This window comes from Myxine glutinosa, chromosome 1 (genome assembly GCF_964187855.1).
Source record: "Myxine glutinosa chromosome 1, kmMyxGlut1.1, whole genome shotgun sequence".
Taxonomy (NCBI): Eukaryota; Metazoa; Chordata; class Myxini; order Myxiniformes; family Myxinidae; genus Myxine; species Myxine glutinosa.
The window spans coordinates 185038177-185053747 of record NC_136261.1 but is presented as its reverse complement, the minus strand read 5'-3'; the positions used below and the strand labels follow the sequence as shown (position 1 = coordinate 185053747).

At 43.2% G+C, this 15571-nt stretch overlaps 1 protein-coding gene across 2 annotated transcripts in view; it reads right to left on the bottom strand.

Annotated features, from left to right (window-relative positions):
* The window catches only part of LOC137432991 (protein Daple-like), a 115216-nt gene that overhangs the window by 21510 nt on the left and 78135 nt on the right, over nucleotides 1–15571 (bottom strand). Inside the window, exons 13-21 of one of the 2 annotated variants that reach the window (XM_078781137.1) lie at nucleotides 7700–7866; nucleotides 5465–6034; nucleotides 5051–5353; nucleotides 4660–4787; nucleotides 4190–4334; nucleotides 3788–4033; nucleotides 3488–3628; nucleotides 2685–2962; nucleotides 2322–2465 (exon numbers count right to left, since the gene is read on the bottom strand). In XM_078781137.1, coding sequence (XP_078637263.1) covers nucleotides 2322–2465; nucleotides 2685–2962; nucleotides 3488–3628; nucleotides 3788–4033; nucleotides 4190–4334; nucleotides 4660–4787; nucleotides 5051–5353; nucleotides 5465–6034; nucleotides 7700–7866 — 2122 coding nt within the window. The remainder of the gene's footprint in view (nucleotides 1–2321; nucleotides 2466–2684; nucleotides 2963–3487; nucleotides 3629–3787; nucleotides 4034–4189; nucleotides 4335–4659; nucleotides 4788–5050; nucleotides 5354–5464; nucleotides 6035–7699; nucleotides 7867–15571) is intronic. The other variant, XM_078781139.1, reaches the window with a different exon arrangement.

The window sequence follows — 15571 nt, the reverse complement described above, 5'->3', positions numbered from 1 at the left end:
CCGCTAGAGCGGGGTTAGCCTTGCGGGCCCCATGACAATCATGGTTCCCTGTTTGAGGCAATGTTTTTTTATGGCCGGATGCCCTTCCTGACGCCAACCCTTGGTCACGCTCTTACGATGCGCAGGGATACGGTGTACCTATTCCAAATCGGGGTACACACCGTGATCATTCATCCCAGCAAGCTGGTGCTCAATTTGCCGACCTCGGAAGGATGACAGGCTGAGTCAACCCCCCTGGCGTTAATTCAGCGATCGATCGGGATTCGAACCTAGGATCCTGGGATCCCAAGCCGGCACCCTAACCGCTAAGCCAACACCATCAGAAGGTTAATATTCCATGAGCCTGGATTTTATAAAGACCTCACCAATATTAGCCAAAAAATAAAAATAAACCTCACATACACTACCAGTCAAAAGTTTTAGAACACCTCAATTTTTCCAGTTTTTATTGAAATTTACACAGTTTAATGTCTCAATGTACTCTGAAATTAAGCATAGAACAAATAAACAATTGGAGATAAAAAAGAAATCATAGAATCATTTTGTTTAACAAAATTCAATTTAAATTTTTGACAGCAAAATAGCCACCTTTTGCAGATATAACCGCCGAACACATCCGTGGCATTCTTTCTACAATGGAAATCAAATATTGTTTGGGAAGTTCTTCCCAACACTGTTGCAAAGTTGCCACAAATGTGTTGCACTTGTAGGTTGCTTTGCTTTCACCCTTCTGTCCAGTTCATCTCAAACCAGCTCGATGGGGTTTAAGTCTTGAGACTGTGTTGGCCATTCCATGATTTGAAGCCTACCGTCTTGTTCTTTTCCTTGAAGGTAGTTTTGACATAGCCTGGAGGTGTGTTTAGGGTCATTATCTTGCTGTTGGATGAACCTCTGACCAACTAGGCATATACCAGAGGGTATTGTATGGCGCTGCAAAATGCTGTGGTAGCCCTTTTGGTAGAGGGTCACTCTGTGCAAGTCGCCGACTCTGGATCCAGCAAAAGAGCCCCAGACCATCACGCTTCCTCCTCCACGTTTGACAGTTGGTGTCACACACTGAGGAACCGTCCTTTCACCTACTTGACAGCGTACAAAAACCCTGCGTGATGAACCAAAGATTTCAAATTTTGATTCATCGGTCCATAAGACCTTCTTCCAGTCTTCAGTAGTCCACTGGCCGTGCTTCATGGCCCAGGCAAGCCTATTTTTCTTATTTTGCCATCTTAGCAATGGCTTTCTTACTGCCCCTCGACCTGTCAAACCTGCAGCTCGAAGTCTTCTCTTCACAGTTGAAACTGAGACTTGCTTACCTTGACCAGTGTTAAGCTGTGCTTGAAGCTGTTGTCCTGTGAGCCGCCTATCACGCAAGCTGTTGACTCTCAGAAACTTGTCTTCTGATTCTCTTGTGGCTTTGGGTCTGCCAGACCTCTACCTGTCAGAGTTTCCTCCAGTTTCCAATATACTACTTCCTGCAGTGCAATATTGTCCAAATAATGCTTCGGAGGGTGTAATAACAGTCTGTTCCAATACTGTTTTTATACAGACAGGGGGTTTGTAATCAAGTAATCAGCAGAGGTTGGGACACCTGTAGGAATTGTTTGCATCAACTTTCAAGGCTTAATTTACTTACATTGCTGCAGAACAGCTGAAAGTTGTTAACCCATTACTTGTTCCCTGAAGAAGGCCTTTTTTTACAATATAACTGCAATTTACATTATTTTCCCATTTTTGCTAACCTAAACTTTTTTTTAAACCTCGAGCAGTTTACTGCTTACCTTTGTACCATTTCAGGTTATTCACTGGACATTAAACTGCGTAAATCTCAATAAAAACTGGAAAAATTGAGGTGTTCTAAAACTTTTGACCGGTAGTGTACGTGGTATCAATTTTGCAAAGTAGCAAAATATACAAGTTATCTCTTTAATGGCCGCTACTATCCCACCATGAGGGGTCGGCCGGGGGCAAGCTTGGCACAATTCTTCCACAAACCAGCTGGCCAGGCCTGACATTTACCTAGTTCATGCAGGAAATTGGAATTTCGCCACGCTGCTGGCGATACTCGCCTACTCTTTGCAAAGGACACCGTGGGATCTTTAACGTCCACCAACCCATTCTGTCAGACTCCCAATTTAACGTCCATCTGAGGGACATTGATGAATGAATAACACATTGATGAATCACCCTGCCTGTGAAAATCCGAAAGGACTTTATGTCTGGGTCAGGATTCAAACCCAGGCTGGACAGCTTAGAGGCGAGTGTGCGTACCTCTCGGCCATCCTGTCAGCCCAGCAAAAGGAATTTGGACAAAAACCTTTTTATACCTTTCATGCTCGGTCTGGAAGAACTTGTGTTCTTGTTCCAAGCAAGAGTATCTCTTGGTATCGATTTTCAGGCACTCCCGTTTTGCTTGCAGCTCCTTCTCCTGCTCAAGTAGGCTCTCTTGCTGCTGCAGCAGCTCTGTATATCTAAACAAATTAACATACAAAAATAAATATAAATGACTGAGAATACAGTGATCAGCTACCTAAGTGACTCACACAATAACACCCACTCAAGTATCTCATGAACATAACAGTAAGTTAAAATGTCAGGACATGGATTCCCAAAATGCCATGATGTTTATTGAAGAAAATAATGTTTTAGATGGAAAAGTAACTTCCAAAACCCCATCCAATCCCAATCACCTGTCCTGCTGTTCCCTGTGTTGAGCCTCCAAGCTTCGGTGGGAAGTCTTGAGGTCTGCATGCTTAGAGATCAAGGTCTCGTAGTCAACTGCCTGCTGTCTGTGTACAACCTCCAACCGCTCGTGGTCTTGCACCAAAGTGTCGAGGGTCTCATGCAGCTCTTGGTGCCGGCAGGATTGATTCTGAGCCTCGACTTCGAGCAAGGCTTGTGACTCCTGTAGTTGCAAGACTTGAGAGGCCAGAGTATGGACCTGGGACTTCAATGTCGCATTCTCTACCTGCCAAATCACATGAAATCCCAACAATACCACAAATGTGCAAAATAAAAAATAGATTTGCTTTGATGATGTTACTACAGGGTCGCCCAATAAGTTATGGCCCATACACTTGCGAATGGAAGTTCTTAATGTTTTTAAAGCTAAAAAAAATATTACATTTTTAATAAGTTTATTTTCCCCAAAAATATTATTTTGGTATAGATTGCAAAGTACAACATAAATAAATAAATAGTTATAAATACTCAAAAGTAAATAAATAATAAATTATATAATAAAAATATATAACAATAAATAAAATATATAATAATATTAATTATAAGTAAATAAATAATAATAAATAAATAGTAAAGTAAATAAAATATATACTAATATTAATTATAGGTAAATAAATAATAATAAATAAATAGTAAAGTAAAGTAAATAAAAAAATAACGACTCAAAAGCCAGTAAATAAAATAAAGCAGTCATTATTTTGTGGGCTACCCTGTACAAACTTAAACAGATGGGTAGACACACACAAAGGACCTGTAGCTGGACATTGTGGGCATGCATAGCAAGGCCTTGCTCTTGGTGAGAGGAGAGCCGAGTCGCAAGGCTCTCAGCCTGGCTTTCCGCTTGCTGACATCTCACTGTCAAAGCCTTGCTCTCCGCCTGCAGACTTGCATTCTGCACACGCAAATACGTACGTGCGGTCGTAAGATCAACATCCGCACACACCACATGTAATTTACCAGCATATTATGGAGTAAACATACAGTTGGCAATCCATTAAATCTCTACCATATAGTCTATCGTTGTCACACGATACCATTTTTGGCTTCTCACATTTCTCTCTACGTCAATGAGTCGGTCTTTTAGTTTGAGAAGCTCCAACGTTGCTTCATGGGTACTCCACATGCGAGCAATAGCATCAGTTGCACTCTCTGTACCATCAGGCCAAACTGATTGACAGGTCTCTCGCTTTCCTCCATAGTGATCGCCTTTCACTTTTCGTACCATCTCCTCAACAACATGCTTTTCTGTCTCATCCTCCACTGCAGATTTCTTAAGAGCCTCATGGCCTTGTCGCATCTAGGATACACACAGACATGTTGGCAACGGCACACTGCAATGCAGGGAAATCAAATGACTTCATAGTATTGAAGAGGAGAGGAAGAGGAATTCGTATGCAATTTGCAAAACGACAACTGCAACATTGGCTCTCAGATGTCAAAAGCTAGCACTCACAGTCTCCACTTCCTTGACGAGCTTAAGATTTTCAACACGTGCTTCTTCGAGGTGCCTTTCCAACAATGCAACTTGTTCCTTCTCCTGGTCAATTAATGGCTCCGGCTGGAATTCCATAATCTCAGATCCCGATATCTTGGACTTGCTTTGCAAGAAGGAAAGAAAACCCATTAGGCAAAAAGGAAGCACCATGAAACATGAAGGCAAAAGGTTTTGCTCGTTAGAAAACAAATCTTAAGTTGTTACTACAGCAAAAACTTTTTATATTAAAAAAAAGCCATTTGAACTGACATTTAAAATTGCATGTCACCAACACACCAATTATCCACACTTCTTCCTTTTGAAAGGAAATTTAAGGGCAAAACACACACACACACACACACACACACACACACACACACACACACACACACACACACACACACACACACACACACACACACACACACACACACACACACACACCTCACCATTCCACTGAACTGTAACCACCGTTCACAAGCCTCTCTCGTTCCAGTCCAAGTGTTTGCAGCTCCTGTTCTATCACCTCCAGCTCCCTGCTCATCTCCTGGTTGTACAATTTGTCTCGCACCAAGTCCTGGATGACACAGTTTGTACCTTTACTTCCCTCCCTGACAGTCACAGACTTATAAAACTAAAATAAAATCTAAAAGGATTCTTAAGCAATAGCACTCATTGATAAACTTAAACTGGCAGGGATTAAAGGTAACAACACCTGTTCCAGTCATCACAAAAATCACAGAAATGTAGCTGCGATAATCTTTCCTCAGGTCTGACGGTCTAAAATTTAGAGCCTGTATGACTCTAAATGACTAATGATCAGGTATGACTAAATCATACCGCTCGTAAAGTGTCGAGTGAACTTCGATCGAGTGCTGCCAATCTTGCAGACTCCCTGGATTGCGACTCCAACTCTCGCAGCCGCTCACTTGACCCACGCTCACGCTCAAGCTCACGCAGCATCTCCTCAGCTCGGTGCTCTAGTTCAGCCTGAATGGCACGACCGTCCTCCAGTTGAGTGTCCCGCGCTTCGACCTGGAGTCTTAAGCGACGAGCATCGCGCTCCATGGCACGGGTCCTTCCACTCTCCTGTTCCAGCTTGGTCTCCAGGCAGCCACGTACATGCTGAGCCTCCTCTAGTTCCTGCATATGGAATGATGAGCAATAAAAACGAGTCATGTGTTCAGAAACAAATAAAAGGTATGGGAGGGGAAATATCACACAGATAAACGATAAAGCATGCCCAACAAATACCCGACTCTGTTCTTCCAGACGATTCCGGAAAACATTTGCCTCCTGCTCTTGGTCAGCAATGCGATGTTGCAGCTCACAGCAGCGCTCTTGCCCAGCTGTCCGTGCCTGATCAAGCCGGCCTTTCTCAGCCTCAGCAGAGCGCAGTGCAGCCCTCAAGCGTTCCAGCTGCCTTTCAGCAGCTGCCCTATCCTCCTCATGTTTCCATTTGAGCTCACGAGCACTTTCACGCAGTTCATCACATTCTCGTTCAGACTGCTGAAGCTGAAGCAATATTGCACGTCGTTGTTCTTCGCTATGAATCACAGCCTTCTCAAATCTCTCCTTATTGACACGCTGAGTCTCAAACTGATGACTCTTCGTACAATGTTCGCGGGTTTCACGGCCCTCTCCAGCTTGCCGTTCACTTGGTGGTTTCCCATGACCTGATGGATCCTCCTCACTCACGGTCTTGGAGTCATTCCCTTCTGCAGCAGATCTTTGTTTGTCCTCACCAACAGTGTTTCCATCATCTGTTTGGTCGACTTTGTTGTTGCCCATAGCAAGTCCCAAAATCTCAAAAACCTCCATCTGCTGGGAACACCAGACATTAAAAGAAAATGCCCCCTAATTTGGTCTCGAGAACATAAAGTAATCACATGTTCAAAGAAAATAATAGTTAGCTGGCATCTAACTACAGTAAAACCTCGATTGAATAGATTTCGGATTTAACGGACAAAGTTTTCGGTGCCGATTCACCTTCAACTTCAATAATTAACATAGGGTTATATAGATATATGTACATTAAAACCTCGATAACGTTGCTGACTCACCTTCACCTCAACCTTATAAGAAGTCACGGGAGCATTCACCTCCTCAGCCTCTTAGCTCCGACTCAGAATAAATGTATTGAGTCACGACTATCAATCACGGCAAAACCCTCTTCTCTTCAGAAACCAAAAATGGTGAGTACAGTAAAGTGTTCGCTTATTGGCGCTGAGGAAGCGCCTTTAGCGATTGTCTTCCAGCCAGTGTAACGCTAATTCCTGTCACAGGAATTCGGAGATCATATAAGTGGGCGTGGCAGTTCCTGATTGGTTCGTGTTGGGGAACGCCTTCTCGCTGCCGACGTGACGTAAATTCGCGCACGCGCACTGGTGATTGGCGCTGAGGAAGCGCCTTTAGCGATTGACTTCCAGCCAGTGTAACGCTAATTCCTGTCACAGGAATTCGGAGATCATATAAGTGGGCGTGGCAGTTCCTGATTGGTTCGTGTTGGGGAACGCCTTCTCGCTGCCGACGTGACGTAAATTCGCGCACGCGCACTGGTGATTGGCGCTGAGGAAGCGCCTTTAGCGATTGACTTCCAGCCAGTGTAACGCTAATTCCTGTCACAGGAATTCGGAGATCATATAAGTGGGCGTGGCAGTTCCTGATTGGTTCGTGTTGGGGAACGCCTTCTCGCTGCCGACGTGACGTAAATTGGCGCACGCGCACTGGTGAAGCTTACTCGATCCCATATTACATGTACTTTCATTGCATACAAATTATACTTCCTCCTAGAAATTCCAAGCCCGAACCTCAGCGCAATCCAAGAGGATTCACTTGTTTCATTTCTATTTCATTCTTGTTTTCTTGTTTATTTCATATTAGAGTGGTTTTATTACATACATATACTGTATAACTGTTTAACAATAATGTCTGTTATGCACGGTAAGGTGTTTATTACCATTCAAAAATAACCATTCAATTGAATGGACTTTGGCCATTACCAGACATCCCTTCCCCATATTAGTCCGTTAAATCAAGGTTTTACTGTATTTCAGTTACATTCTTGGAGCAATAAAAAGTAGATATAATGCATTAAAATTGTCATGTTTATAAAGCAAGAAGCTTCCAGGACTTAAAGTGTTGACTATTACTCTCAACTTATCCACAGATGGAGATGATCATTCCAATTACTGAAATCCCAATCCCAATGAACCCAATGCCCAATTCAATGAATGTTCAAATGAATGAATGAATGAATTGAATCCAATGAACTGAAGCCCAATGAGTAGCATCCAGGAAAAAGAAAAAAAAAAAAAAAAAGTTGCAAACGTAGTCAACAATTGAATACAAGGTAAGTGAGGGTGTAACAAATAAATAATAAATAAAAAATGGCCACATTAATCCTCATACGCAAAATTTAAAACATTAAATGACAAATACAAATTGAGAATGAGGGTGCGAAATATAAAACCCAGTGAAATAAACAACCTTTTCTATATTTTTTGAATCAATGACCCTATCCTCAGAACTTGGACCATGGGTGTTGGACATAGCAGCAACAGCTCGTTTCAGGTAATGGTTTTCCTGCTCAAGTTTCAATACTCGACTGCTCATGAGCTCCTGCACCTCCAACGCAAGGTTCTGTTCCATTGCATCTATGGCAAACAAACGACGAAAAAATACAACCACAGCTTCAGGAAAAAACAAATTGCCTCCACTTAGAACCAATACATTGGCAATTCAAATGACTACAGCATCTACCAACATACTACTGTGGTGTGGCAATTTGGTGTCCAATACACTGTCACTCTCAGCATTAGGCTGTAGGTGAAACAATAACTTCTGAGATAAGTAACTTGTCTGGCACAGTGGACACAAATGATCCAATAAATGGCCAAACCTAGAATGATTTATGCCATCCACTACTGGCTGCAAACTACCAATGGGAATGGATATAGATAAGCAAGAAAGGAGGAATAGCACAACAATAGCTCGGTGATTGTAGCCATTCCATAGATGGGATAAATGGCCAAGAACCATCGCCCCCACCTCCCCATTCCCTTCCCTCAAAACAAAATTGTATATATAATTAGAGAGCATTAAATTATTATTATAGCAATGTAAACTCAGTGTAAAGTGATCATATTTATTTCAAAATGTCAGGAAATACGCAAGCAAGTTAAAGTGGACAAAGTGCTAAAAATAGTGTAGAAAAAGTATTTCTACATAGCAGAAATTATTAGTGATAAAGGGCTTCAAGGGTAATGACCCATGGAGTGATAATGACTGTGATTCAAATTTGAACAAGGAGAAAAAGACATAAAATGTCCATAACCCCCGTGGTTTTAGTAATTTTGCTGCATGGAGTTAAAGGCTGCTAGTCGGCCATAAAACAAAAATTAAAAAAAAGGGCAGATTACAAAACAAAATATTTTGCATATGTTTACTCTCATGTATTGTCTTTGTGCCAAGTTTAAACAAAATTGGTTCATGCATGTCCGATAAATGGTTGTGGACAAGTTTAAGTAAAACTAGAACAATGCTAATAAGTGAGGACTAATATGAGGATATAAGTCCTCAAACTAACAAGTCCTCATTAGAACAATGTCGCCAATATGTCTCCACATAGTCACACAAGGGGTAGATGGCATTGTTCACCGTCCTAAAAATATACAAGTTTGATTTCAATCCTTTCAGCTGTTTCCAAGTATCACATTTTCACAAGCCATGACAGGTTTCACATCGATCGGTGAAGCAGTTTCAGAGAAGGGATTTTTTTTAAATATCGGCTTTCAAGCAAATATGGCTGTCACACCACGTATGACACGTGACCACGGGAATGAAATCCCGATCGATCGCTGAATTAACGCCAGGGGGTTTGACTCAGCCTGTCATCCTTCCGAGGTCGGCAAATTGAGTACCAGCTTGCTGGGATGAATGATCCTGGTGTGTACCCCGGTTTAGAATAGGTACACCGTATCCCTGGCAATCGTAAGAGGCGACTAAGGGTTGGTGTCAGGAAGGGCATCCGGCCATAAAAACATTGCCTCAAACAGGGAACCATGATTGTCATGGGGCCCGCAAGGCTAACCACCGCTCTAGCGGGGAAAATGGCCTTAAAACGATCATTCATTCATTCATTCACACCACGTGACATATGACCTTAAAAAAATGTACACTCTGCATATGTATGGGTAGGGGATCACATTTGTGAAATTTCATGTTGATTGGATAACGTTCGTTTTTCTATCCAAGATGGCTGCCAAACCACATGACCAATGGCATCACAATTATCATGAAAACATTCTGCATGGGTGTCACTCCTACCCTGAAAGTTTCATCTCAATCGGACATATGGTTGCTGAGAAAAACGAGGTTTAGCCCGTACAGATGGACAACCCGAAAGCATAATGTTTAATAGATCATATTTGTAAATAAAAATGGGCACCAGTCGGCCATCTTGGATCTGATCTTGAAAGACAATGGCATGCATATGTAAGCCATCATTTGTTATCTGTGTGACAAGTTGGAACAAGATCGGCAAATGCATTTCCGAGAAATGGTTGAGGACGTGTTCAATACCGGGGTTTTATTTTATTTTATTACAACTAAGATAGCCGCTAGTCTACTAGTCAGCCATCTTGGATCAGATCGCAAAATAAAGTGAGGTGCACGTGTATGACATCATGTACTGTGCTTGTGCCAATGTTTAAGAAAATTGGACCATGCATGTCCGATAAATTGTTGGGGACACGTTTAAGTAACAAAATTGCCACCAGTCTGCCATCTTTGATCACATTGCGAACCAAAATGATGTGCACATGTATATCATCCTCTCTTGACTTTGTGCCAAGTATGAAAAAAATTTGGTCCATAAGTCTCTGAGATATTGTTGCGGACAGACAGACGAAACCAAATCCATAAGCCCCCGTTTCAGACAAAGTCCAACGGGGGCTAATAAGTCCTCAGAACAATTTTATTGAACAAAGGAAAGACAAGAACATCCACTCAATCCGGTACGACCGATAACTGCTCCCAAATTAACCCGTTCATGTAGCAGTTTTTTTTTTGTGTGTACAAGATCGAGGCTCGTTGAACCCTCTGGAGTCTACAAGCCGATAAATTCGGCTTGTAGACATTTCGGCGCATGCGTGAAGCTGATAGAATCGGCTTGTAGACTCCAGAGGGTTAAGAGCCAACATCAATCACACACACACACACACACACAAAAAAAACTGACACACAAAACATACAATAAAGGCAGCGGGAGACGAGATGGGGAGAGAGAGGGAAGTACACAAGTATAACAGCAGAGAACAGGGACATCGGGAGATCTGTGGGAGGGTGGGGGTTTGGAGGGGAGAGGAGGCATGGGAAGGGAGTGGGGGTGGGGGGGGGGGGTGGGAAAGGTATAAAACACATGGACACTGCGAGGACTTCCAGGAAAGAAGTCGGTATTTCAAAAACGTGGATCTGGGGTGAATTAACGGGGGTAGAAAAGATCAAGGCTTTGGATTGGATGTTGAATGTTGTTAAATGTTGAATGTTGGAGAAAATGCAAAAGTTGTTCGTGTATTGGATTGATGAACAAACCCAGTGCCATATGCCAATGAGCCAAGCAATCATAATGCAGAAATCAAAAAACATTTGAGAATATGAAAGAACAAGAGAGTGAAGGATCTTCCATGCAAACTTTCCTGGTGAGCCAAGGTTGGTTTTATCATTCCAAGCGGAGATCTAATCTGCACAGTGACGCATTAGTGGTGAATCTGCAAGAGCTGACACCTGGGCAGCAAGTGAATTTCTTGAAGAATTTAAACAGGTTATTGAAAATTGTGACTACCCGCCAAATTTAGTTTAATATGGATGACGCATGCATTTAGTGCATTTTCATTTCCTGTGAAGAAATACACTTCCAGATTTAAGGCTGCTAAATATCGCTTTACCTTACTGTTGAGGGAGGGGGCTTCCACACCGATCTTGACAAACCATTTCTGTATGGACCTCGCTTTGTGCACGGGGGCATTGTCATGCTGAAACAGGAAAGGGCCTTCCCCAAACTGTTAGAACAAAGTTGGAAGCAAACAATCGTCGAGAATGTCATTCTATTTCATGCTTGAAATGCAACTCTCTCTTGTTTGTGAAAAGTTCATGAAAGGAACTCTCTCTCATGCACAGATTTATCCCATCTCGTCTTCAGTTGTCATACCTCCCGTCCATGGTACACTGAATCTTGTGGTGAGGCAGTTGCCCTGAAACAACTTGTCTTTGCCTCTTGGAAGGCAAATCCAACAGAAGGCAATCTCAGTTCCTTTCACAAAGCTCGGAACAAGTGTGTGTCTACCCTCAGGAGAGCCAGGAAGCACTATCCCTCTACTCTCAAGACTGCACTCTCAAACCTGTCACCCTCCTCCAAATCCTGGTGGCGTCTGGTCAAATCTGTTTCTGGTGTTTGTTCCCCCTCCATCCCCTCCCTTACCTGAAACGGCTACACAGCCGACACCACACGTGACAAAGCCAAATGCCTCAACTCTGTGTTTGCCTCAAAATATTGTGTCCCAAACCCATCTCTCTCTCTCTGTATCAACCTTACCTAGCTGCTCCTGGACTCTGTGTCCTTCTCTCCTGAGAAGGTGGAGAACTTTCTGTCAAACCTCAACTGATTCTGCAACTGGACCAGACGGCATCAGCCCACGGGTCCTAAAATCATTCTGTGCCGCTCTTTCACACCCTCTCTCAATTCTCTTCACCCTCTATTTTGTTGAAGGTCATCTGCCATCAGTTTGGAAATCAGCCAACATTACCGCTTTACACAAGAAAGGTGCAAAAACAGATCCTCGCAACTACAGACCAATCAGCCTGCTCCCAATAATCAGAAAGGTCATGGAATCGATCATCGCTTCCGACATCAAATCCTTCCTCTTCTCCAATGGCTTGATCTTGATCAATTTGGATTCAGACCAGGTCATTCTACTCTGGACATGCTGCTTCTGCCGTCTCAACAATGGATGGAGGTCCTCAATGCCAAACAGGAAATCAGAGCTGTCTCCCTTGAAATATCTCGTGACTTCGATACGGTCTGGCAGCCCACACTAATCACCAAACTCTCCTCGTATGGTATCCATGGAAACCTCCACGCATGGCTTGCAGACTTCCTTTCTGGTCGCAGTCAACGTGTGGCCCTGAATACAATTCTCTCTTCTGCTCTTCCTGTTCAGGCTGGAGTTCCTCAAGGCAGTGGTTTGGGCCCTGTGCTATTTCTGGTCTTCATTAATTATCTCTCTGACTCTCTGGAAAATCCTCTCTATCTCTTTGCTGATGACTCCACTCTCGGCTGTACCATGTTCCAACCCTCAGATTGGCAGGCAGCAGCCTCTTCACTCTCTGCAGACCTAGACAATATCACAAACTGGTCAAACAAGTGGCACATGTCTTTCAATCCTGACATATCTCACACTCTCACTTTGTCTCTCCGAAAAGACCGTCTGGACAACCCTGCCATCTACTTTCTGAACAATCCTCTTGAAGAAGTTCTGTCCTCAAGCTTTTGGGTCTCACTATCTGCCTTGATCTTTCCTGGGAAAACCACATTTCCAAGCTGGCCTCCAAAGCCAGTCACCAACTGGGCATCCTCCGTTGTGCGACGTCCTTTCTGGGCACTTCTGAGCTCCTCACTACATACAAGGCTTTCATCCGCAGCTCAATGGAATACTGCTCTCCCCTCTGGGCTGGTGCTCCTGCCTCACAACTAGCTCGGCTTCACCTGTTCTCTTCTGTTGTGTTTGTGTGCTTCCCTCTCTTACCTCTTGTCTCTCGCTCCCTTCATTGCATGTTTTATGTGTCTGTGTTTGTTTTCATGTTCAATGTGTTATCTCTTACACGAGCCTAGATTATGTTTCCAAAAAAAAAAAAAAAAAAAAGAGTGGAGGCTGTTATAGCAGCAAGGGGGGGGGGGGTGGGGGGGGGACCAATTCCATATTAATGCCCATGATTTTGGAATGCGATGTTTAATGTTCAGGTGTCCACATACTTTTGGTCATGTAGTGTATGTCGATACCAAAAATATATTTTCATTTCAACAATTTTTTGGAAGAAATGGTGCATTAGTTGAAAAAAAAAGTGCAAGTGTGCCAATATTTTTGGCCACGACTGTGTGTATGTGTTTGTGTATATATATTGTGTATATATATTGTGTATATATATATATATATATATATATATATATATATATATATATATATATATATATATATATATATACAGTAATCCCTCGCTATATCGCGCTTCACTTTTCGCGGCTTCGGTACATCGCGGGTTTTTCTCGCTAGTATATGTAAAATTATATATCGGATTTTTCATTATATCGCGGGATTCTGCGGCCTATAGGTATTTTTATTTTTTTAGATTTTAATTATTTTTGTGGTAAAATAAGCATTTTCTAGCCTAAAAAATTAATAATAATATAAATAAAAATATATCACATTAATTAAAACCTATATTAAAAGAATATTACAGTAAATCGAAATAAAATACGCATTATAAATGAGTAGACAAACAAATCGCGCGTATGGAAAACCAAGCTTGGGTTGCTTGCGCTCGTTTGCCCAGATGATTTCGTACGCGGCACACTATTGGCAGATGGATGAGACGCGACCAATCAGAGCACGCTGTTCAGTATCCTGCGGTGTTGTGTTTTTGTGCATTTTGTGTAAAATTGTGAAGTTGTTTCAAGCCCTACGATGACGGGTAAATGTTCTGCGTCTTCTAAGGGTTCTGGCACTGAACCTAAGCGCCAGAGGAAGATGCTTAATATCGTAGAGAAGGTGAAACTCCTCGACATGTTAAAGGAAGGGAGAAGCTTTGCGGCTGTAGGCCGCCATTACGGGCTCAATGAATCTACGGTCCGGTACATTAAGAAGGACGAAAAGAATATAAGGGCGACGGCAGCAGTGTCCTTTAACCAGACAGCGAAAAGGGTGGTAACTTCACGCAATAAGGCCATTGTAAGGATGGAGTCTGCATTGGCCCTTTGGATCAGTGACTGCAGGAAGAAGAATATCCCACTGGATACCAACGTTATCCGTGAGAAGGCCAGGCAGCTTTACGCCAAGTTTGCTGAAGGCGCTGGCGACGACGACGACGACCCCGAATCCGAACCATCGACCGCATCTCCCACCAAACCAACCAAATTCAATGCCAGCAAGGGCTGGTTTGAAAAATTTCAAAAACGATTTAAGCTAAAGAGCGTGGTCCTGCATGGAGAAGCTGCTTCTGCTGATAAAGCCGCCGCCGAGGGGTACGTGAACGAGACGTTCAGGACGATCATCGAGGAAGGGGGTTATAAGCCTGAACAAGTTTTTAATATGGATGAGACAGCCTTATTTTGGAAACGGATGCCGTCTCGCACTTTCATCATGATCGAGGAAGCCAGAGCCCCTGGATTTAAGGCCCACAAAGATCGGGTGACTTTAGTAATGTGTGGGAATGCTGCGGGCTTTATGATAAAGCCTGGTCTTATTTATAAGTCCAAAAACCCAAGGGTCCTCAAAAACAAAAATAAGAACCTGCTGCCAGTGTTTTGGATGCACAACCAGAAGTCCTGGATTACGAAACTCCTCACATCGGATTGGTTCCACCAGTGCTTCATTCCCGAGGTCAAGCTTTATCTCGCAGAAAAAGGACTCGAGTTCAAAGTGCTGTTGCTCATGGATAATGCAGGAGGTCACGCGCTCGACCTGTCGTATGATGGCGTACAAATAGAGTTCTTACCGCCAAACACCACATCGCTGATACAGCCCATGGATCAAGGCGTCATTCGCGCATTTAAGGCCCTTTATACGCGAAACACCCTGCAGCACCTGGTCGAGGCTATGGACTCGGACGAAAACTTCTCGCTGAAGGCGTACTGGCGTGAGTACACCATTGCAACGTGTCTGCAAAATATTCAGATGGCCATAAAGGAGATGAAGACAGAAACTTTGAATGCCTGCTGGAAAAAATTGTGGCCAGAAGTAGTCCACGATTACGTGTACAAGGGTTTCTCTCCTGACGAAGTCCACCACTCTGCAGTAGATAAGGCAGTGAAGCTGGCAAAATTACTAGGAGGAGATGGCTTCAACGATATGACTCCCGATGACGTTGAGGAGCTGCTCGAGACCCACTCAGATCCGTTAACGGACGAAGACCTGGCGGAGATGACAAAGTCAGCAAGTGAGGAAGAAGAAGAGGAAGCAGAGGGTTCAGGGGATGAAGAAGAAGAAGGCCTATCACTGGAATGCCTCGCAACCCTCGTGAGAATGGCAAAAGAACTTAAGGAAAGGGCTGAAGAATGGGACCCCCAGATGATTCGTTCGTTGAAGT